We start from the raw sequence: 26,274 nt of genomic DNA on the forward strand, positions 1-26,274 counted from the left end.
GAAGGAGTATTGATTTATATTTTTATAATTTTTTCTTTTTTTAGAAGTATCAAAATTTTGATTTAAAATCTACGAACAAATAAAGCCTTAGGTTCAACAACGTTGATATATATATTGTATATATATATATATATTTATATTTATGTAAATGGTCCGGCTCAATATCAATTGTATATATATGACGATGTAATTTTAATTGTATTTTTGAGAAATATTATTATTATATTAATTCCAACATGTTGTCAGAGTCTCAATTTCTCCTCGTATAACCAAAACATACTGCATGTTCCGTTTCCCATCTTTCCGGTGATCTTCGATCGACACCGCCCCCACCACTAAGTCTGCCACCGCAAGACCAGCCGGCACCCGAAAACTCACGGCGAACGGCGGCGCGTGGCGCTCTCATGCACCTAACAAAAATTCGCCGTCGGACGCTAGGCGGCGCGTGCGGCGGCGGTTGCCGGAGATTTTTCCTATGTCTTGCTCGGAATTTGATTTTGTCTATAATGGTATAATTTGTTTTTTCGTTTGAGCACTATTCTGTGATCATATGTTCATTTGTGTTTCATATTCGATTCGATCTTCTGTCCGTACTTCTGTTGGCTACTTTTGATCCTGCGATTTCGTCTTTGGATATTATTTGTGGTTTTTTTTTTCTCTTTTGATATGGAAAAGATGGATGTCCATGTTCCGATTAATATTACTTTATATGGGGATAATTATAATTTATAGGCACAATCGATGAAATTTTTTTTATAGACAAGAAGTTATGGCGGATTGTTACAGTAGATATAGTTGCTCCTATTGCTCCGATTTCTATAGGTGAAGTTATGGCTACCACTAAAGCTGTTGAATTATATATTGAAAAAATTGAGGATTGAGACAGTAAGAACCATCATATTCTTACCTGGTTGCGCAACACTTCCACTCTGACGATGCATGTGCAACTTGCCCAATTTGAAACTGCGAAAACAGCGTAGGATTTCCTAGTAGTCCGTTTCCGTGCTACTGGTTTGACGCACTATTATCAGCTATGAAGTACACTCTATGATCTAAAACAGGAACTAGGACACTCTGTCAACGACTTTCTTGCGCAAGTACAACCCATTTGGCATGAGTTGTATCAGGCTGAGACCAGTCCTGATCATCTTTGCCTAATTCAGGTTTTGATGGCTTTGTGTCCAGAGTGTGAGGCAGTTCGTGCCTCCTTGTTACATCGGCACCCACTTCTTACATTGGATGCAACTATTCAGGAGATTCTTTTTGAAGAAACTCGTCTTCACCTAGCCAAGGCCCCTCCGCTTGATTATGCTCTTGCGGTCACCACCTGAACTCCTACTAAGAGTCGTCAACTCCGCTGCAAACAATTTCAGTCTTCTGGTCACGACTTCGGTCACTGTCCCAAGGTGGAGTGTCACTACTGTCATGTTTTAGGCCATATTATACAGTGCCCTACTAGGCCGTTTCGCTCTCGCAACAGTAATTTCAAGCCTCGGCATGTTCGTGGACCTCCTCAATCTAGTACCTCTTTTGTCATAGCCTCTGTCACGCCTGCGCATGCGCCTTCTACGATTCAGGACTTTGAGGCTCTTCTTAAACATCTTCTATCATCAAATAGCGCCATGTCTACCACATCAGGTAACTCTTCTTGGTATTTTGATTCTGCTTGTAATAATCATATGACCTCTGATATACGCCTTATGACCTCTACATCCACCGTAGATCTCTACCCCCTATCCTTACCGAAAATGGTACCCATATGTGCATCACCCATACTGGACATACATCCACCTCGTCCTTATCCCTCTCTGACACCTATTGCATTCATCAATTAACCTTGAATCTAATCTCAGTTGGTCAATTAGTTGATCAAGGTCTCACAGTAATCTTCTCTTCTTCTGGTGTGCAGGTTTAGGAAGCAGGAAACCGGAAGGACCTTCGGGAAGGGCCGGAAGACGGGCCGCTTATTTGAGCTTGAGTCACTTCAGCTCCCTCGTCCCTCTATTTCTGGTGCCACCACCTCTACACCATCCTGCCTTCAGTGGCATCATTGTCTCAGTCATGCGTCCTCTAATAAACTTAGGTCTTTGATTAGTTAGGATCTTTTGGGTTATGTCAGTTTTGAGTCTTTTAATTGTGTGGATTTTTCGTTGCGAAAAAATCTGCTTTGTCATTTCCTCATAGTATTTATGTTGTGGATACTCCATTTTCATTAGTTCACTCTAATATCTGGAGACCTTCACCCATTGTCTCTATGAATGGTTCTCCTTATTTTGTGCTCTTTATCGAGGACTATTCTCGCTTTACATGGATTTACTTCATGCGATAACATTATGAAGTCTCATCTATTTATATAGACTTTGCTAAAATGATACATACCAAATTTTCCTCCACCATTAAAACTCTCCGGACAGATAATGCTCTTGAGTTTACAGAATCTTCATTCCTCCGTTTCCTATCTGATCAGTGTACTATTGTCCAGTGCTCCTTCCCGTACATCTCCACAAAACGGTCGCGCCGAACGTAAAAACCGTCATATCCTCGATACAGTCCGCACCCTTCTCTTATTTGCCTCTTGTCCGGATCGTTTTTGGGGGGAAGCTGCACTTACTACTGTCTACACTATAAATCGTCTCCCTTCCTCTATCATGGGTAATGTCAGTCCATTTAAAAGACTATTTAATCGAGCCCCTAATTATAGTCTTCTCCGCCCTTTTGGTTGTGTAAGTTTCGTCATCCTCCCTCCTCATGAGTGCACTAAGTTAGAACCTCGCGAGCATCTGTGTTGCTTCATGGGATACGGGGTAGAGCATAAGGTCATCGTTGTTGGGGTCCTATTTTCAATAGGTTATGTATTTCTCGTCATGTCACATTCTAGGAGAATACTAAGTTCTCTACCTTGTCTTACTTTCGAGTTCCCTTTGATCATTCGTCCCCGTTCTTTACCTTGTCCTCTTCACCTCTATTTCCTTCCGACGACGCAGCTCCATTCCCTAATCCTGACGATGTTTCGGTTGCACCTCCTGAACCGACCTGATCCCCGAGCCTACTACTATTCCCGACTCTGATCCCTCACCATTACCAGAGCCTAACACTACTTCGACCTCGGACCCTGATCCTGGCCCCTGCCATTCCACTCGGGTTAGTCATCTCTCTAGTCACTTACTCGATTATCAGTGCTTGTCTGCCACCTTGTCCCACCATGAGCTCAGGTCCTTTCGTAAGGTGTATGCGGACCCATTGTGGCGGTAGACTATGTCTGAGGAGTTAAAGGCTTTGGAAAAAACCCATACGTAGGATTTGGTTTATCTCTCTTGAGACAAGAAACCTATCGGTTGTAAGTGGGTATTCCGGATCAAAACATACTCTGATAGATCCATAGAGTGCTACAAGGCTTGTTTGGTAGCTAAAGGCTACACCCAGAAGTACAGTATCGACTATGAGGAGACCTTTGCTCCCGTTGGTCATCTCACCTCCGTCCGTTGTCTTATAGCTATTGATGCCGCTCGTCAGTGGCCCCTGCACCAGCTTTGACACGGCCTGACCGTGTATAATTATAACCAATATAATTTTCTTACCCACAAAGTTCAATAGAACAAATGGGTTAAGAATATGTATAAAAGAAAAGAGAAGAAGAAGAAAAGATAGTGTAGAGAATGTGAATTAGTATAGATGATAACCAACTATGAGAATAAGTCTCAGACCTGAAATCAATCCATAGGTAAAACACAAACATTAGGCTAAATCCCACTGCAAAGGATTGGAAGCCACGAACCGATGGAATCACTCCAAAGACCCGATTTGAGATTCTAAATGTGAGAAAATCACTCCCTAACACTATAAAATTATAAAAGTGAAATTCAATTCAAGATGTTAAAAATGAAAATGTTTCCATTACAATAATAGGCAAGGACCTTATATAGAGGTCCTTGAGTAAAATAAAAGGCAACAAATAATAAAGAAAATAAACCAAAAGGTAAGTCAAACTATAAGAAAATAAATAATTAGGAAAGTTTTAGATATGGAATTATACTATATGGAAACTTATAATAAAAGGAAATATATATTAAGGTAACTTCTAGAAGCCTCCATAAGTGATGATTCCCTTGATAATCTTCCATAATTAGTGATTCTCTCCATAAGTGATGATTCCCTTGATATACTTCAATGATTAGTGATTCTCTCTGTAAGTGATGATTCCCTTGATAATTTTTCATGATTAGCGATTCTCTCCATAAGTGATGATTTCCTTGATAATCTTCCATGATTAGCGATTCTCTTAATATTTCAATTGGGATTCTTGCGGGTCCCATTAAAGGAGCGTCAGGTGAGGGCTAAGTGGTCTCCAAGTATCATCCTTAAAATGATTCTCCATGAAAGATCGTCCGATCAATGCAGTGACGGAATTTTGAAACTGATGAGCTCGGCTTCGAGTGATGGGTCCCACGGGCATTTGAATGCTTGAAGATTGGACGTCCTCGTCAAGCTTGATGTCAAGAATGCATTCCTGCATGGTGATTTATTCGAGGACATGTACATGTCTCCTCCTCCTGGTTTTCCCACATTCTCCAAGGTATGTAAACTTCGTCGTGCTCTATACGCTTTGAATCAGGCACCCCGAGCTTGGTTTTCGAAATTTAGCTCTACTCTGCTCCAGCTTGGATTTACTTAGGGGTGTGCATTCGGTCGGTCCGGGTTCAAACCGAACTGAACTTTCAATTTTGATCGGTTTTCGGTTTATAAAAATTGAAACCGAAACCGAACCAAAGTTTTTCAAAACCAAATAAACTGAACCAAACTAGTTCGGTTCGGTTCGGTTTAAAACCGAAGAAACTGAACTTTTATTTATTAATATATATTTTTAATATACAATCAAATACAAATACTCAAAATTATAATATATTATTTATTAATATATAATTTTTCATTATTTTTAAAAGTTCGGTTATTTCGATTAACCAAAATTAAAAATTGGAAACCATAACAGAATCGAAACCGAAATTTATAAATTTAGTTTTGGACCGAACCGAACCAATTAACCGAACAGTCCAAACCAAATAGTTAGAATCGAAATTTTTTTCGGTTTTTTCGGTTTGAACCGACCAATGCTCACCCCTAGATTTTACTTCCAGCCATCATGAATCTGCTTTATTCATTCGACGCGGGTCCACTGGTGTTACTATTCTGTTACTTTTTGTAGACGGCATGATCATCACAGGAGATGATCAGTCCAGTCCGGCATCTCTGAGCTACAAGATCATCTACATAGCCACTTTAAAATGAAGAGTTTGGGTCCTCTTCGGTACTTTCTCAGTCTTGAGATTTCCGACACCTCCGATGGGTACTTTTTCTCTCAAGCCAAGTATGTCTCCAACCTTCTGTCTAGAGCAGGTCTCACTAACTCTAAGACCGAGCCTACGCCTCTTGATTCTGACTGTCGCATTACTCTAATGGATGGCGTCCCTCTTGACGATCCTACCTTATATCGTCAGCCAGTGGGAAGCTTGATATATCTTACTGTTACTCGACCTGACACTGCCTATGTTGTTCATATCCTCAGTCAGTTTATGTCCGCTCCTCGGACGACTCATTATTCTGCTGTTTTACGGATTCTTCGGTACGTCAAAGACACTCTCCTCCATGGTCTCAATTATTCAGCTCGCTCGTCCTTGGTTTTAACTGGGTACTCTGATGCTGATTGGGCGAGAGATCCCACTGATTGTCGCTCGACTATCGGTTTTTTTTTTCTTTCATGGTGATTCGCTTATTTTTTGGCACAACAAGAAACAAACGGTCATCTCCCGGTCCAGTGAGGAGTCCAAATATAGAGCTCTTGTCGATACCACTGCCGAGCTTCTATGGCTTCGATGGTTACTGGCTGATCTCGGTGTGTCTCAGCACTCTGCTAGTACTATTCATTGTGACACTCAGAGTGCCATGAAGATTTCGACAAATGATGTTTTTCACGAGCGTACGAAACATACTGAGATCAACTGTCACCTTGTAAGTCATCACGTTGCTAAAGTAAACGTCTCCTTGTCCCCCACTTCTTCTGCTGATCAGACTGCTGATTGCTTCATGAAGCCTCGTTTACCCGGCCGCTTTCAGTCATTCTTGAGAAAACTCAAGCTGGTTTTTCACACTCCCACCTTGGGTTTAAGGGAGGATGTTGATATATATATATATATTTATGTAAATGGCCCGACCAATATCAATTGTATATATATATATATATATGAAGATGTAACCCTAATTGTATTTTTGAATAATCATTTTATTCTATTAATTCCAACAAACAAGGCATATATATATATATATTCAATTAATTTAAATCTTGCGATAATAATTGGTGTCGAACAAAATCAAACCTAAACATTCATGGAAAACGACATTGTTTAACCAAACGACTTCCTACAAGCCGAGTGAGATGACCACCGGAACGGCGTCATTTTATCATTAACATTATATCTCTTCCAGTCACGGAGGACCGCCGTCAAATCGGTTAGCTTGGCGGCCATGCCACGGCAACAGTTGGCGTGGACGGTGGCGACGGCGGCGGGGTCGCGGCTGTCCTGACAGAAGCCGCTGAAGTAGAGAGTGTCGAGAAACTTGACGGTGAGGCTCAAGCGGCGGAAAACACCGCGGAGCATGAGAGCCTGGAGGACGTCCTGCTCCTTAAGGCCCGGAGAGGTGTCCTTGCGGGCGTACCAGGCGTGGAAAAGGGCCCGGGTCTTGTTGTTGGATCGGATCATGTAGAACCCGGTGTTGACACGTGGATATGCTGACCTGTACTTGTCGGTGCTGATCTGGAGGTCCAGTTCCGGCTCGGTCGTTGTTAGGTATGGGAAGGGGTTTCTCAGCCACAGCACGTCCATGTCCTGCTTGCAGTCCGTCTTTAATTGGTTTTGGTTTTAATACGAATTACTACTATTCAGTTCATAGCTTTTAATAGAAATATATCGTCCAACAACTTTTTACTAATTTCATTTCCAATATATTATACTTCCTCCGTCTGCCTCTAAGATCACAGTTACTCTTAACATTAAAAATATTCTTATATTTGTATAATTTTTTGTAAAAATGTCCTTCTATTAGTATTATAAGACACTAATGAAAGTACTTTTGCAATTTTTTCTTAATTTGTACTACCTTTTGATATAATAATTAATATTTAAAGATCAACAAGCAAAAAGTAAATGAGACCCTTAAAGCCGGACGAAGGTAGTATATATGTATATATATATAGGTAAAATTGGTTTTAACTTTCCTATGATTTCAAAATTTAACGTAAAATTTTCCTATACTTTAAAAGTTATATAGTATCCTATTAAACTTTCCACTGCTATGAAAACCACTCTTGTGTGATGAAAAGATGATTTTCGATCGACGAGGAATTTTATGCAATATTTTGAAAGTATAAGGGGACGCTATGCAATTTTTAAAATAAAATGAAAATTTACACTGAGCTTCGAAACCACGTAGGAGTTTCATGCAACGCTTTTCTATTTTTGTTGGAGAAGAAAAGTTTTTTAAAGTATAAGAGAATAGCACACAACTTTTAAAGTATAAGAGAAATTTATACTGAGTTTCGAAATCATAAGAGGGTTATGGACAATTTTACTTATATATATATATATATATATTCTATTACTCTATTCGTTTGGACTAATTATACCATTTTGCTTGAATATAGAAATTAAAAAATAATGATGTTTTAACATCAAAGTAAAGCTGAAAAATCCCCTTCCAAAGGAGAGAGTCTGTTTGTTCACTCAAATTTCTCAATTAAACAATTCCTCATAAATATTATTAAAAAATATAAATATACATCCATATTAATATAATATATATTATCCACTAAAAAAAATCAACAATTCAGCACAAAATATTATTTTTAGTATTACTAACACAATTTTTCATACCAAAAAAAAATAAAAATCAATTCATCTAAAAAAAAAAAAAAAAAGTTGAATGAACAGACTGAGTATACTTTTAAATTACTGATTATATATATAAGAGTAATAATAATAATGAATGCAATGAATAAGCTGCCTTACCGTGAAGATGAAGTTGTAACCACGTTGGAGGACTTCTCCAAGGAACAAAGTTCTTCTCCACATCATCCTTATGAATTCTTCGGACATGTAAACCTTTTCGCCTTCAAAGTCCACCCCTTGTGTCTCCAACTTGTAGCAATGTAGCCTCAGAGATCGGCATCGCTTGTACGAGGCTCCATCCATCGCCACGATCAAAAGATGCTTCATCAACTCCCGAGTCCCTTCGCCATTCGAGAAACCGTACAAGAACACATCCAGCATTGTCGTCTTATTCCCTTCCACATATGCCTTATTCACGAAGGATATTATTACAGTCTTGTTCCTCGTACTAGTCGCCGCCAATGCCTCTTCGAGTTTGTCAATTTTTGCTATGTCGTTGTTCTGATCATATGAACCACAAATTTATACAAGTCGATTTACAGAAAAAAATAAATAAATAAATAAATACTAAAAGTTTGTGTTTGTATTTATTATTCAAAATACAACACTTAATTCCAAAACTTACCACACAATATATAATTACTTACCGTAGTATGTCTGAAAGTTTGGGTCTTGCCGATGCTGATTATGTCTTCCATTTCTATGCAGAGAGTGCAAATTATGCATATGATGAACACCAACAGACATTTCGATTTTTCAGAGAAATTGTCGTAAAGGCCTGCCATTAATATTACTATGATCGTGATATATATATATATATATATATATATAATATGCTGCCTGTTTCTTATTCAGTCATGCGATCCATTGCACTCAGGAATCAGATTAATTTATCCTTGGGTTTTGTTAATGCTCGAACATGCTCCTATTATTATTATTATTATTATTATTATTATTATTATTATATTGTCAGATAATCTAAATAGAATAACGAATCGTGGGAGTTGGGTAGACGTGGGGTGCATGCACATTATGCATCTATATATATATAGGTGAACTGTCTATGATGGCATGGAATTAGGGATGTCAAATGTTGCGGGTTAGTCCCATATTTGTCTCGGATCCGGTTTTAATGGGGCGGATTCAGGTCTAAAAAAATTGATTCGGGGCGGAGGATTGAATTTTGAGTTTTAGACCCGGTCAGATCCGGAGCAAATTACGGATGTTACTAAAAGTCCATCCCTTCTTGAAATTGAACTCTGATATTTTAATAATTATTGCAATTTATTTATATTTTTATACAATATAAATTATATTATTTATTTATTTTTTAAAAAATTATATTTTATTTATTTTTTAAAGAAATGAATTTGTTGAATTGGCCCCGTGACACGATCCTGAGAATCAAATTGAAACGAGACGGTGCGAATCGTAAATTTTAATATTTTCTAGCAGGGTAAATCTCAACCTGCAAAAATCCGTCCCAAACATCCCCACATGAATCCTCAGCCCCCCTAATAAAGTGTGTAATTTAAATTATGAAGCTAACGATTTATTGTAATGATTATTTTTATTTTATCTCTTTCGTTCACTGTTATATCTATATCAATGTTTAAATTATTATTTTATTTTTAACAATTCTTATAACAGCACCACATTTAATTCCTTCTCTTTATTATTTTATAAAATTCACGACAATTATTTATTTTTATACTTTTTTATTTTCTAATAATACATATAATATTATATTTTTAATTTCAAGATATTATTTTATATAAGTTTTGATAATATTATATAATTTTTAATACTCTTTTCGTCATTCAATTATGTGTTCAAATGTTTAGGCATAAACTTTAGCAAAAATGTCTAATGATTGTTGCTTTTTTCTATTTATAATTAAAAATAAATAAAAATAATAATAATTTTCTTTTTAATTAAAAAAGAAAATAATAATATTTTTTATGAGAATACCAAAAAATGTAAACATGGATTTGGATGGCAGGGAGATCCACTATAATTTGAAAATATTAAAATTATTTGAATTTGTGGGATCAGTGACATTTGAAAAATTGAATAATTTTGTTAAACTTTTTTGTTCAATTGAATCCACTCCAAATAAGACACACACCTAATCATGCAGTCCAAATGAGCCTTGGCCCTGGCTCATGGTCCACTTCCCTGACTACCGACTTCCCTCGCTGCCGACTTCTCCGGCTACCAACTTGCCCATGAGTCGACCCGCGATCCTTAACCCATGAGCCGACCTGTGACCCGCGACCTTTGGCCGACCTTGTGCTTGACCCAAACCTACCGACTTATCTTGATCTGACCGATCTTGTGCTTGACCCAAAGCTACCCGACTTCCAAAGCTACCGACTTATCCTGACCCGGTCCCTTGACTCATACCCGCTGAGGATCCGCGTCTTTCTTAGACGCTGCGCTGACCATTCGATTTAGGGTTTTAATCTTGACTGTTGGATCTCTTTTAACCTAGATATATATATGGAGGGTGAGAGGGGCAGCCGTCATTCGATATGAACACTCTCTCACTCTACACTCGCCCTCTCTAGCCCCTCTCTCTCGACCTCTCCGTCCATCCTCTCCGGCGACCTTTCCCGGCGGTTTTTGGTTGCGCTTTTTCTTTTGTAACTTATGGAGTTCCTGAGGCGCTATTTTTCTCCCTATTTGTTGTTGTTCGTAGCCGCAAGGGGCTCATTCAACTTGTAGGTGTTTGTATTTATTCTATTTCGCCTTGTATCTTTTTCTGGGGATTGGATTTGTGTGTGACGTGTGGTTTCGGGTCGGTTCTTCAGTGTAGTTGCTAGTTAGGTGTGTTTGTATCGATTTGTGTTCCGAGTTTGGTTTGAGCTCAGCCTAACCAAATCTAGTCAAAATTTTTGTCGTTTTCATAATAAAATCTTCGGTTTGTTCTTATATTTTTTAATAACATAAATAAACTTAGATTGCATCACCGAAAGAATTTTTGTTTATAACAATTTAGTTAAAGAGCTAATTGAATATATTATTGTATTTTTCGATGATATGTTAAATAATATTTTAGTATTAACGTGTGATTATTTTTAATATAATGAACTCTGAGTAGAACAAATAAAAAAAAAAAAAATACACCCAATTAAAACGATTGGAGTAATTAAAATCGATCATACAGATTTCAAGAAACAATAACAATCCCACAAAAATCAAAGTTCGTCACTATACATAGATTACGACCATGAATTCATGCACGCGCTATGGTTCGACCATTTGAACCTCAACTTCGCTGCCGGCGACAATCCATCATAGCGCCTGAAATCGCGGCCCGCCTGACTCAGATCCGCCATCTTGGCGGCGATGCGGCGGCAGCAGTTGGCGTGGACGGTGGTGACGGCGGAGGCATTGGTGCTGTCCTCGCAGAAGCCGCTGAAATAGAGAGTGTTGAGAAACCTAACTGTGAGGCCGAGCTTTGCGAACAGTCTTCGGCGCCGGAGATGGTTCAGCACGTCCTGCTCTTTCAGGCCACCGGAGGTGTCCTTCATTGAGTGCCACGAGTCGAATAGGGCGGCGGTGCGGTTGCTCGGCCGGACCATGTAGAAGCCGGTGTTGATGGGATTGGATTCCGACCACTCGTCGCCGTTGAAGTTGTCGGTGCTGACTTGGAGGTCGATGGTATGGTTTTGGGTGAGGTGTGGGAAAGGGTTCCGCAGCCATAACACGTCTGTGTCCTGTAAGATAAAAGTTAGGCTTCGTTTTTTTAAAATGTCGTACTGTTTTCGTTAACTTTACGGGTTATATTTATTTTTTGCATCCTGATCTTTAAATATGAAGTATTATATCGAAAACATAGTACAAATAAAAAAAATAGAAAAAAATATTTTTATTAGTGTTTTATAATATTAATAAAAGAATTTTTGTAAAAATATATATATATATAAATATAACAATATTTTTAATATTAAGTAACCCAAAATATAGATGTGACTTTTTAAAATCGGATCGAAAGTATTAAATATATATATATATATTTAAAAAAATCATATCAAAGTCATTCTTATGCAAATGGAAAAAAAAAAACAAGAAATATAAATGTTTTACTGTGAAACTTTTAAAATATAATCTGTCTAAACTGATTCTTAGTTAGCTCCTATTTTCATGGGAAAAAATATATATATTACTATATCTTCCGTTTCATTTATTTTTTATATTAATATTTAAATATTAATTATTATATTAAAATATAATACAAATTAAGAAAAAATTACAAAAATACTTTTATTGGTGTCTTATAATACTAATAGAAAGAAATTTGTACAAAAAATTATATAAATATAAGAAAATTTTTAATGTTAAGTACAAGCGGCGGATGGAGGGAGTACTCTTTTATGTGAATAACTTTTTAATAATACAATTTTTATACTCCCTTCATCCCAATATAATAGTCTTGTTTACCATTTTCGTCCGTCCCAAAATAATAGTTTCATTTTCATAAATAATCATATCACTATAAAATTATCCTTACTTTTTCATTATTATTACACAATTGTCACTACTTTTTACACTAATACACTCACAAGTGAAAAAAAATCTTTTACCGTACTTTTTATCCACTGTCAATATAATATCAATATTTCTTAAATCTCGTGTCAAACACAATTCAGACTATAATTCTAGGACGAAAGGAGTATTAAACTTTTAAATCATAGTAATTTAATGTGAGATTATTTATACATATTGCCTATTTAGGCGTCGTGGCAGTTGGACTGGAATGGAATGGAATTCACGTACAATAAAACGCAGTTTATTATTTAATTTTTTGTTTCCAATGAAAATATATTTATGTTTTCATATAATATATCATATTCAACCATTGTTTGAGCTAAAAAAAATAAAAATACACATCAAACATACTACAAATACTTGTTAAGTTTGTGGGATTTTGCTAAAATTTTATCATTCATCAAATTTTTTTCTCCAAAAATATTAAATCAAACACTTATTTTTTATTTTTTATATTATACTAAAAATTAATTTTACATTCAAAATATCACATCAATACCTATTTATATCACATCATACAACTATTACAATTCAAAATTTTTACTATTTAGATCTCAATTCAAAATCTAAACTCTCAAACAAACACAGGGTATAATTAATTTTTTTTATTGTGTTTTTATTTATATTTTGATTTATTATTGTGTTATAAATATATCTATTTTATATTGTTATGAGATTGAATAATAAAAATTATAAAAATATATATATATATTATAGGCAACCTAGATTTTCGTTATAATTTTTATGTTGACTTCGAATGGCATCTCTCTTAAATTAAAGTTTGTTTTAATTAACATTTTAAATAAAAATATTCATATTTTTATGAAAAAAGGAATATGTTAGTATATTATAGGTAAGTTGTATTAAAGTAAAAATTTGATGGAGATCATGTGTAACACATTCTTAAGAGATAATATATTTGGCTGAACAAAAATACACATCCCAACTGCAGCTCAAGCAAGTAAACATATTCTGTGTATGGTACTTGTGACTATGAGATCATATCAAATCTTGTATATCATACATGACTCGCTTAATATGACTTGTTTTGCTAGCTTAGTTTGCTATTAGGTTCGATCAAAAATTTACTTAAAGTGCATAAAAGTAACGATTGCGAATTTTCACATTAAACAAATAAGAAAATAAAAAAAATAAACATATTCTCCGTTACATTTTCAACTAATAAGGTATGTAGAGTTCTTAAAAATATAGATAAATCTCACACAATTTTTGTAGGCACACATGAGAATAGTATATATTTTCTATTTATGAAAATATAATTTACTCTAAAATATATAGTATTGAAATATACATTTCTTTTTTGTGTTTTTCTTTTGTATTTAAGTTTTTTAGGTGATAATAATATATTAATGTAATCTTTTGTAATGAAAATAACTATTCCTCGGTCCCACTTACCATGTCTATATTGTCGTTTCTGTCTGTCCAACATTTCATGTCACTTTTCTTTTTTGAAAAATGATTACCCATCTTAATCTTATTTTAAATTTTCAAATTTAATTTTTTTTAAATTTTAATTAAATTAATTAGTTATCTTAATATTAATCTATAATTATTTATATTATAGGTTAATTATTTTTACTAATACATTTTTAATTATCTACTAATTATATTTGTTCTAAATTCTCATGTCTACAGTGACCAAGACATCGAATGTGAGACGAAGGTAGTAATAGATATAGTATTTAGAAAAAATAAAAAGAAACAAGAGAACAAAAATTTCAAACGAAAAAGCGCTAATTTTCCACTCTTGCAATAAATTCAAAATAAAGAAACAAGTTAAAAAACTTACCGTAAAAAGTATGGTGTAGCCACGCTTGAGAACATCTCCTAAGAACACGGTTCTTCTCCACATCATCTCGATGAAATCCTCCGACATGTAAACTTTCTCGCCGGTAAAATCTTGGCCGTCCATCTTCATCTTGTAGCAATGGAGCCCACGGAGATATCTGCACCGCCGGTGCGAGGTTTCATCAACGGCCGCAATCACAAGACGATCCATCAGTTCCCTCAAACCTCGTCGATGGAAAGCATCCAAGAACAAGTCCAACATTGTCATGCCATGGCCATCAACATATGCCTTGTTCACTATGGTTATTATTACCGTCTTGTCCAAAGACCCCGCTGATGCAAGCACCTTGTCTAGATTGTCGTCTTTCGTCACAGTCATATTACACTGTACAAAAATATATGTAAAAATAGTGAATTTGTTTACTTGATGATTTTTATTATTATTATTATTATTTTGATATGTAATTTTTATAATATTCTATTAAAAAATGTATTTTTTTTCCTAGACAATCACGCGCAATCCTCTATTTCGACTAAAAAGAATCCCAAATAAAAATATTCAATTTGAATATAAATTAAATACAAATAAAAATATTTCATTATTCTTTTCGACATCCATAAATATTTGATTCAATACTAAATATATATACATCCATAGTATAAAATACAACATATATTTTATAAAATTACGGTATATTTCTTTTAAATTAAATATATCAAGCTAAATTTATTAAGAATATTGCTTTTTAAATTTTATATAAATAAATCTATCGTATAATTAAAACACAACTATACAATAATATTTTTATTTTTTGTTAGAGGAAGAACTTCTATGTTTTAATTTGAAATATTAATAATAAATAAAATATGCATATATGTTTTTTTAATCAAGTTGATTTAATATTGTTTTTGAAAATTTTAATTACAAAATTTCGAATGAAATGTCTTTGAATCAAATTGAATAGTACAAAAACAAATCGAATTTTGAATAGAATATTTACTGATATCGTTAAAAATGTATTTTAAACCCCACAAATTGAATCAAATAGTTTGAAAGCTATTTCGAATCGAATTTGAATATTATTTAAAATTCAAAATGAATCGAAATACTACATTATTCGCTTGGATTCGATTCATATACAACCCTAACTTTGACTACTTTTAAAAGCACGATTTTAAGACTTCTATGGCAGGATTTGACGATATGAACTTACAAGTGTTTGTGTTGTTCGTATAGAGAAGTCATTAGTCGATTTTAAGACTACAACTCTCAATTTTTCTATACTAATATACTACAAGAAAAAATCATTTTTGTAACAAAATTTTTTTTGTCTCTAAATCTACTTTTTCCGTTACTAATGACATTAGAGACGGAATTAGGAACGGAATTACGTTAGCTACGTGAAATTTAGGGACGGAATTCCGTTACAAATATATTATTTTTTTTGTAGTGATATAAACTCTTAACACATTGAAAGATATAATCGGATCAAACTTTTAATGTCATTAACTTAGAACATATACTTCGATAACATACATACATATATATAATATAGTGAAAGAGGGAGCAAGTTTTTATTATTTATTTATTTTTCTGAAGGTGCATAAGCTCTATGTTTCTCGAAAAATATATATATATTTTTTTTCTCTCACAAAATATCTCATCAAATATTATTTAAATAAAAATATATAAACAAAAAAATCTTCCCAAACCAAATACAAAGAAACAGATTTGTAATTGCAAGAAAAGAATAAAAGATGATAATATCTTACTACAATTGGGGGCAAGTCTGACGATCTCCAAAATGGTCGATACTCGGCAAAATCAGAGAGCGGTAGAAATGCAACGGCCGCCATGAATAACAAGCCTACGACGACACTCAACAACCACACTATTCTTCGAATAATCGTCGGCATCTTCATCTTCATCCTCATCTTTATATGCATTCCCTTCATAATCACCCCTCTTTGAATTTTATCCAATCCAATCTATTTTCTACTTTTATTCATGTCTATGTATGTACTCTTTGATTAGGGAAAAGAGGATCTTGAAAAAATGTTTAACCAAATATAAACATTTCCTATTTAATTCTTATGATTCGAAATTCTTTAATGGACCCTCCTACTCCTATTTTAAATACACTGTTCATCCCATTTTTTCCCTCAATAATATCAAATCAAATACCTATTTTTTTTTATATATTATATTAAAAATTAATTTTATATTCAAAATATCACATTAATGTCTATTTATATCACATCATACAACTATTCAAAAATAAAATAAAAATATTATAAAAAGTTTATTAAAAATAATAAAATTATGAGTGAATAAAATTATTTATTATAAATTAATTGTATATATGTTTAGTGGACAACCCGTAGACGAATAATTATAATTTTAACATATAAATGGAATATTTATTACTGATGGTTTCCATATATTATTATTATTCTAAATTTATATTGTATTCAAAATATTTCTTTATTTATATTAATTCTAATTATATGGTATGCCCTTAGAAGTTGTTCTTTTTTTTTCTCTTATTATTTTTAATTTTTTTTATTATGCAATTATCATAATCTTATTATATATATATATAAATATCATATACAATCATTATTTAAATATAAAATAATACATACATCTAAAGAATATATGTATTTTGATTGTTTAAGTAATAATTGATTAACATGCATCTTTTTATTCTTTTAAATTTTTTTATTATACCATTTCACTTTTTGCTTCCAAAAATACCATATTCAATATTCATTTATTTTATAAAATATTATATTCAAAACTATTTTATTTTTTTTATTTTTTAAAAAGTTACTCATAATAAAACATGCAAAATATGTATATATATATAATAAAATAAAATAAAAAATACACAGCAAGTTTAAAGTGAATAATGAGGGAGGATTTTGGGGGTAGAAATTTATACTATTGAGGTATGAAAAATGTGTTTCCAAGTTGCCCCTTCACGTGACACTGACTCACGTTTATTTTGAAGGGTTAATTACCTTTTAATAGTTTCCAAGGTTGTATTTGTTTGTTGAATTTTACATTAGTATTTTTCTAATTAAATTAGATAGTTATTTTTCTTTTATTTTTATGTTATATTAAAATTTAATTTATATTAAAATATGAAATTAATATTTATAGATCATATAAAATAATTATTTATATATTTATTGCTAGGTATGGAAAATCGTAAAAATATTATAAAGAATAATATTTTCGTATATTTTGTTGATTTTTTGTTAGTATATATTGGGTGTGTTTAAGTTGGGAGATAAAATTATAATATATAATATTATTCTAATAGGTTATATAATCTTATGTAAATGTAGTTCTATTTCTTACTATTATTTTAAATAAATATATATATATATATATATACACATTTGATATATAACTTTTTACACTAGCATGAGTTTGGACTCATAGTCTACAACACTAGTGCCCACACTCTACATGATAAGCTAACTAATATATATATATATATATATAACAATATATATACTTTATCTGTCATATATTTATATATCATTTTTTTTTAAGAAGTTTTAAAAATATTAATATTATATTGGAATGTAATAGACTAAAAAATAAAATTGATACCTTCTTATAGGACGAATCAAAATGAAAAAAATGAATAGATTTTTAAGGAACGAATTGAGTAATATTTTCCCTCAAATTGAAGCATAAATATAATCAGGCCCAATTTGTCACAAAGATATTTTAGTAGAGTGCTAGGTAAGGCTTTGATTAGTAGATCACCAGTTTCATATCATGTTCTTACATAACATGTAAGCATCATTCCTTGTTAGATCGTTTCCCGTAAAATGACAATCAATTTCAATATTTTTATTCCACTCATAGAATACGGGATTCGATGCAATGTAAAGAGCGGCCTAATTACTACACCATAGCTATGTTGGAGCTGAATTTCCAAAATCCAATTTTGTCAAAAATTGATGAATCCAAATGATCTCACAAACGGAATGCGTCCATTGCCCGATACTCTGATTCAGTACTAGATCTAGATATCACGTTTTGTTTCTTACTTTTCCACGAAACCAAATTACCACCTACAAATACACAATATCCAGAGAGTGATCAACAATCAATTTCAGATCCAACCCAATCAGCATCAGAGAAACACTCAATCCGATTATGGTCATTGATAGTTAAAAATCGTATGCGTTTTATATTCATATCATACGCGATATTTTGGTGATTTTGATTGGATTCTACCTAATTTATATGCGAATTGTTTATTTGCTGTGTGCAGAGGGCAAATATTAAATTTGACATAATTGGCAGAAAAAGGAAATAAAATTAATTAAAGGCCCAAAAGCCCATCTACAAAATAATTAGGGCAAACATTAAATAAAAAGAGGGATCACACGCCTATTGCCAAGGGGAGAAGGGCGAGGGCAGAAACGCACAGGAGCAGGAGACTGACAGATTCATAGATCGCGCAGGAGCAAATCGACAGAGAAGATTTTCCCCTTCCACTATGACTTTATCTTTCTCTTTTGTTCTTTGTTATTTGATTATGGAGTAGATATTTTTCTGGTTTGAGGGGTGATAATGTTTTGGTTCTTTTGTTTTGGAGATTCTTAATTTTCTTTATAGAAGTTCTTTTTTATTATCAATATTTGTCTAATTCTGATAATAGTGTTTGTGATTGTTAGATTGATTGAATATTTTGGTACCGATATTTAAATTAGTCTGATAATCTAAAGTCAATTCAGGTAGGATATCCGTAATTGTATTCGCACTTGAATAGGTGACAACCGAGTTGAATAGTTCCTTTCCGGGGGTTAGACAATCAAATCTAATTGCTCCTCTTAGGTAGTAATTGTTTTGAAATGGGTTTTTCTAGATTGAAATGCGGTTAAGCAATATTCTTATGGGCGCACCTAGGTTTATTTGCTTAATTAGGGGTCGTTAACGGTCGTACCTTAATTACCTACACTGTAAGGAAAAATTGGTTGTCAGAGCTTGTTAATAACTATAACCAATTTATTGATACTTTAATAAGAATTAACTTTATTGAATTTATGATAAAACACAAGTGTCATAACTGCATCATCCCTTGAGCCAGACATCCCCTTGATAGTCAGTTCCTTTTTAATTTAATTGCTTTGTTATTTTATTTTCATTAAATAATAAAAGAAAAATCCCCCTTTATTTACTGCATTAGAATACGAAAGAGTGAATCACACAATCCCTGTGGAGACGATCCCTTCCCCTGTATTACATTAAATTGTGATCACGGATTATGTGAAATATTTGATTTACTGTGCGACAGGTCAGTCATAGTTCTTGTACAAGAACCCTTATTCTGCAGTATCTTTTAAATATCTTAAAATTTGTTCTAGAGCCTTCAAATGTTAGGCTATAGATGTACTCATAAACTGATTTACCACACTAACAAGATAAACAATGTCTGGCCGAGTTATGGTAAGGTAATTTACCTACTAATCGTTGATATCTTTGAGGCTCCGTTCAAGCTTTTCCGCCCTTCGTAAACGTCTGGGTGGTGTCATAGGGACACTAGATAGTTTAGCTTCAATCTTTTCAGTCTCAATTAATAAATCAAGGATATATTTACGCTTGAGAAAGAAAGATACCAATTTTCTTCCGAAACAACTTAATTCCTAAAAATTATCGTAGTTCACCAAGATTTTTAGTCTGACATTGTGAGGGAAAATTCCTTAAAAGGTTGAGATTCAATATACAATATATAAAAAGGTAAACTATTTTTTTAGTCATGTAACTGTACCTCCTTATCATTTTAGTTTCGTAAGTAGAACATATCGCAAACTAGTCTCATAAGTGAAAAAATTTCGTTGGTTTAGTCCTCCGGCGCCGGAGACGCCCGCGTGGCTCGCTGGAGGCCACGTGTCCGCCATATCAGCGACACCTAACGGACACGTGGATTTTATTTTTTATTTTTATTTTTTAATTTTTTTTAATTTATTTGTAATTTTATTTGTTTTTTTTTAAATTTTTTTATTTGGTCCAATTAAGAAAAATGAAAAATTTCAAAAAAAATGAAAAATAAAACATAAAATCTACGTGTCCGCCAGGTGTCGCTGACCTGGCGGGACACATGGCGGACATGTGGCTTCCGGCGAGCCACACGGGCGTCTCCGGCCCCGGATGACTAAAACAACGAAAATCACTACAAGAAAAATTCATTTTTGTAACAAAACTTTTTTGTCTCTAAATCTACTTTTTCCATTACTAATGACATTAGAGACGGAATTAGTAATGGAATTACGTTAGCTACGTGAACTTTAGGGACGGAATTCCGTTACAAATATATTATTTTTTTTGTAGTGAATTTTCTACTTATGGGACTAATTTGCGACAGGCTCTACTTACTGAACTAAAATGATAAGGAGGTCCAGTTACGGGACTAGTTTGCGACAGGCTCCACTTACTGGACTAAAATGATGAGGAGGTCTAGTTACGGAACTAAAAATAGTAGTTAGCGGTAGAAATAATTAATAGAAATAATTAATATTTCTATCGATTAATACTATAATAATATCACAAAATATGACAAAAAAAACCGCCATACATTAACAAAAAACTTTAGAAAAAAAAAATTGAAAAAAAAAATAATTATGGCAAAAAAATTGCCATACAAAAATGGTAAATTATATAACACCCCCCTTTTGTTTTAGTAAAAATGCACAGAACACATTGTATTTTATTTATTGCATGAAACATCCTTGTGTTAATGTAAAGTTTGCACGAAACACCTTCTTTATCTAAAACTGATGTTTGATTCTAAATAAAGATCCAAATTACGTAAATTTTATATAAATAAAAAATATAAAATATCTTAAATATTTATTTTTAAAAAAATAAAAAATTGATCAATCATTTATTTTTATAGTTTTTATAAAAATCTGATAACAATTTGTTCTAAAAAATATAAAACGAAGGATTATTTATTTATTTATTTATTTTTAAAAAAATATTTAAGATATTTTACTTTTTTATTTGTATAAAATTTGTGTAATTTAGGTATTTATTTAGAACTAAACATCAGTTTTGGACAAGGAGGATGTTTCGTGCAAACTTTACATTAACACAAGGGGTTTCACATAATAAATAAAACTCACGTGTTTTGTGCATTTTTACTTAAATACAAAAAAGATGTTATATAATTTACCAAAAAAAAAATTACAAAGAAAAATAATTGTAGGAAAAGAAATATTAGCCTCCTACTCTAATGCTATTTATATCCTTCATTTAATATTAGGCTTTGGATTAAAAATTACTCTAATGGTTAAAAATTAATAAATTAAATACGTTGGTGTGTTTGTTCTTTGAAAATGTTGAAAAAAGAAAATTTTACATGAGGTACAGAAAATTGTGTAGTTAGTAAATATTTGTAGAGGACCAGCCCTAAAATTTATGGGGGTGGGAGGCAAAATATCAATTCACTTTTTTTTATTTAATATTTTTTTTTATTTCACCCAATACAACCGAACAAACAAGAAGGGAAAAAATAATTAAAGATTAAATTTTTAGAAAAATATTTAAGAAAATTTAATAAAATTCAATAATTTTTACTAAAAAAATTAAAACCTAAAAGTATAAATCAACAAAACTATAAAAATTTTATTATTTTTTACACTATTACATTTAAAAAAAAAAAACTGAAAAATAGGGGGAGCAAAATAATTAAAAAATACATAATTTTATTATTTTTTACACTAAAAAAATATTATACTTTAGGGGTTGGGGTCAACTGCCCCTAACCCCTATATAGTCTGTCTCTATTTGTAGTGTATTAATATTTTTGAATAAAGGTTGGATAAAAATTAGGATGAACAAATATTAGGCACATCACATTGTGGTGTTAAAAGAGAAAAAATCAAAATTCCATTGAAACCCAAACATTGTAGTTTTTGATAACATACAATAAGCACCGTCGGAACATTGAAAAGTCAAACGTCATCCTAAATACTAGAGCTGGCAAAAATTGATCCGATACAATAATTTGATACGATTCGATACGAAATAATTGGATTTGGATCAAATATTTCAATCCGATTATGTATACGGGTTGACACGAACCCGACACGATAATAAACGGGTCGAGTTAGGGTTGAGGTTCTCAACTCGAACCCGATACGACAACCCAATTATAATATATTAATATTAATTAATATACTTATTATATATACAAAATAATCATTATTTAGTAATTTTCTCATAAATTAATTTAAATTAAGTTAAATTTTAAATAATTCAATCTAATTTAGGCTCAAACCAATAAAAACTAGTCTAACACGACAACACAACAAAAAATTATTTAATTTGAATCAAGAAATTCGACTTAATTATGTGTACGGGTCAACACGAGTCAACCCGAACTCAACACGATAATAAACAGGTTAACACGAACCCGACAAGATAATAAACGGGTCGGGTTAGAGTTGAGTAATTTAACCCGTTTAAAGTATTCAACCCGACACGAATCGACCCATTGCCGGCTCTACTAAATACTTCCTACGTCATACAAATGTGTGCTTATTTAACCGGGCACGAATTTTAATAAAAGTGAATAAAAATTGTTATTTTTTTTCTTTTATAGTAAAAAAAAATACAAAAATGTAATAATTTTTTATTTAAAAAGAAAACAAAAATATTTTTCAACGACAATCCAAAAAGAAAAGTGAGTATAGATTTGAATAACGGAGGAGGAAGTAAGATCATTTATATATGTAATTTTTAAATAATTTATAAATTATATGTGTATGAATATAATGTAAAAATAAATTAAAGTTGGGGTATAATTTATAAATATGAAAAGTTATATAAAATAATATAAAAGAGGAATATATAGGGAATATACTTTTTAGAGTAAAAATTGAAGTTTATGATTGGAGTAAAATTACTGTAGATCAACTGCTTTTTATTGTAGCAACTGCAAAAATGAAGTTGAGAGTTGGAGATGCCTAGCCGATCACATTCTAATAAATTATTATAATTTTTATAGTAAAATAGTTGAAAAATATAAAAAGAAGCAAACACATGGTAGTTAATCAATTACCCAATGTTCTTGCATCAATAGTTGACCTGTGCCCAATTTATTGTTAAGGTTGACTTCTTCCCCTTCCTCTTTAACTACTCAACCATTGAAGGTGCTGAGTAATTTCAAGAATCATCCCACTTTGTTCTTAAATTTTTCACAATTGTGCTACTAGTCTTAATCCAAAAAAATAAAATAAAAAAATAAAAAAATTTACATGATTTAAGAATTTATATGCGTGTGTTTAATTTATTATTATTCTTGTTGTTGTTTATAATACGAGATCAACAATAACTATTTTTACTGTCAAAACAAATCACACTGGAGGAATGCAAATTACACTAAAATATTTAAAAATTTGAATATACTTTTTTAATAAAGTGAGGGAGTATAAAATTTTATTCTTAAAAAATATATATATATTTTATTAAAATAATTAAATATATATTTTAAAATTTTTAATTATATATATATATATTAAATTATAAATCTAATTAAATATAGACTACTTTCAATACAATTTCCAATTCAAAATATCAATTGATTACCAAACGCAATTTGCTTTGATATGACATCATAGATATATTCCTTCCACCCTGAAAAATCATGTGGTGTCTTCTTTACAGAAATTAAAAAATAATACTTCCTATGACCTAATATAATAATTTTATTTATCATTTTTGTCCATTCCAAAATAATAATTTTATTTTCATAAATAATCGTATTACTATAAAATTATCCCTACTTTTTCATTATTATTATACAATTGCCACTATTTTTTACACTAATATACTCACAAGGGTAAAAAGTCATTTATCCATACTTTTTACCGACTACTAATATAATATTAATATTCTTTAAATCTCGTGTCCATTACAATAAAATATACTTTTGGGACGGAGGGAGTAATATTTTAATATAATAATAGCATGTAAAAAAGTAAAGTGAGATATAACTAGCAGGGGTATAATTAGTAAATAATTAAAAATATATTAGTGAAAATAATTATTATATAATAAAATTTAATTTTAGATTAAAATTAAGATAATTAATCATTCTAATTTAAATTAAAAAAATTATAAATTAAAATTTTTTAAATGAGATTAAGATGTAAAAAAAATTCAAAAAAACTATGTGATAGAACAAGTGGACATACGAAAATGAAAAAATGGACACCATAAGTGGGAAGAGGGAGTAACAATTTGAGAAGTTTGAAAAGTTAATCTAACACACTTTAAATTAAATTAAGAAATAGTACATACTTAAAACCCAAAATCATTACATACTTTCAAAAAAAAAAACTATCAATCCTTATTCCAGCTTGAACTATTTGCATAAGTGCATGTGAAGCGCCATCGTTTGGTGGAACGGGATTGGAAAGATATTGAAAAAATATACGAAAATGAAGATCTCATCTCCAACCGCATACCGTCCATCTGATGATACATATTCATTTGCATACCGTTTATACAGCATTGCATATCTATGCGTAAATCATCAATGATTGATCTATCAATCGGAATGATATCCTGAACCATCCGAGGGGCGCCTGATCACCCTCTGGCGCACAATGATCACCGGAATGGTGGTCACCCTCATCTATCGGCTCATCAGCTCTATCAACCAATATATCTATCTACTGTTGCCCTCGTTATCTCCCTAACAATATCCATAATCTGCAACATCTAAAAACCATATGACATCATGACACAAACAGGATCCTCAATCTCTTTATAAAAAATTTCAAAACTCTTTGCCAATCAAGTAACATATAGACTAAGAGCATTTTCCCCATATGGTCATCCTTGACCTGATGTATCCTAAATCGAGCAAGCATAAAACTGAAATTAATAGGTTGACGCTCAAGCATACTCCAAAGATAGTATGAATCAATATTCAAGACTACTATGGTGTGTTGGATAATTGGTTATTTGGCAATCGATTATTTTGTAAGTGAAAATGCAACAGACGGGTGTACCAAATTAATTAGATTAATCTGAAATAAATAAATAAATATTATTTATTTATTGTATATGGGGTTTGGTTAATATTTTAGTTATTTTGCCTGTCTCGAGACAAACCAATTTGTGCAACCCCAAATTAAACCCGAGTATATGGCCTAAGTCGCAGTATTATTTGGATAAAATATTATACGTTGGATAGATTTATTATAATCTCAAACAGAAGGTTTGAAATTAGAATAAATTACGGAATGTTTGAAATTAGAATAAATTACGATCGTCACAAACAGAAAGTTTGTAATTAGAGTCAATTACGACTGTTTCAAACGGAAGGTTTAAATTTAGAATAAATTACATCGATAATTAAGGTCGTAATTATGATCGTAATTGATCCCCTGCCTTATTTGGCCGAGTGGAGACGCCTATATAAAAGGCATCCCCTTTCATTCTAAACACAAACATCAACAACTCTCTCATCCTTCTCTCATCTCTTCCAGCTTTCCGGCAACCTCCGCAGCTTAGTTCATCTCTCGTTTTTTGTTCGTCGGAGCTCCAACGATTAGAGGCGTCACTCTCATTGAAGATGGAAACCGTTTTATTTTTGGGTTAGAACACCAGCCACCGAAGACACTACCGAGGTGTATCTAATTTTTGGAAAGAGAATCCATCATCGACTCGGTTTCACGTTTATTCTCGCAATACCCATATGTTCCAACACGGTGCTCTCACCATGACAGGAAAATAAATGAGCCAAAATATAATATATATATATATATAGACCATAGTGTAGGGGTGTCAAAATTAAAGCCGGCCTGAAATTTTTCAAATTTGGGTTTGGATATTTTGGGTTTACAAAAATCGGGTCGACCCGAACCTGAAACAAAAAAATTTGTATCGTGTTCCGATCGTATCTCGGGTTGACCTGATAATCCGAAATATAAA

The 26,274-nt window shown here is 32.2% G+C and overlaps 3 protein-coding genes across 3 annotated transcripts; 1 reads left to right on the top strand and 2 right to left on the bottom strand.

Moving 5' to 3' along the window:
* Positions 1–4,363: 4,363 nt before the first annotated feature.
* Positions 4,364–6,173, top strand: LOC127256067 (uncharacterized mitochondrial protein AtMg00810-like). Its single transcript, XM_051281898.1, has 5 exons — positions 4,364–4,383; positions 4,468–4,573; positions 5,286–5,702; positions 5,785–5,971; positions 6,085–6,173. The coding sequence occupies exons 1-5, from the start codon at positions 4,364–4,366 to the stop codon at positions 6,171–6,173; spliced, it is 819 nt and encodes a 272-aa protein (XP_051137855.1).
* A 120-nt stretch (positions 6,174–6,293) lies between these two features.
* On the bottom strand, positions 6,294–8,714 carry LOC127256424 (uncharacterized protein At1g28695-like). Its single transcript, XM_051282432.1, has 3 exons — positions 8,585–8,714; positions 8,058–8,438; positions 6,294–6,878 (listed from the first exon to the last, which is right to left on the bottom strand). The coding sequence occupies exons 1-3, from the start codon at positions 8,633–8,635 to the stop codon at positions 6,396–6,398; spliced, it is 915 nt and encodes a 304-aa protein (XP_051138389.1). The 5' UTR covers positions 8,636–8,714; the 3' UTR covers positions 6,294–6,395.
* Positions 8,715–11,161: 2,447 nt separating this feature from the next.
* Positions 11,162–14,679, bottom strand: LOC127256068 (uncharacterized protein At1g28695-like). Its single transcript, XM_051281899.1, has 2 exons — positions 14,302–14,679; positions 11,162–11,659 (listed from the first exon to the last, which is right to left on the bottom strand). The coding sequence occupies exons 1-2, from the start codon at positions 14,677–14,679 to the stop codon at positions 11,162–11,164; spliced, it is 876 nt and encodes a 291-aa protein (XP_051137856.1).
* Positions 14,680–26,274: the final 11,595 nt, after the last annotated feature.

This window comes from Andrographis paniculata, unplaced genomic scaffold, assembly GCF_009805555.1.
Source record: "Andrographis paniculata isolate CXL003 unplaced genomic scaffold, ASM980555v1 Contig55END, whole genome shotgun sequence".
NCBI lineage: Eukaryota > Viridiplantae > Streptophyta > Magnoliopsida > Lamiales > Acanthaceae > Andrographis > Andrographis paniculata.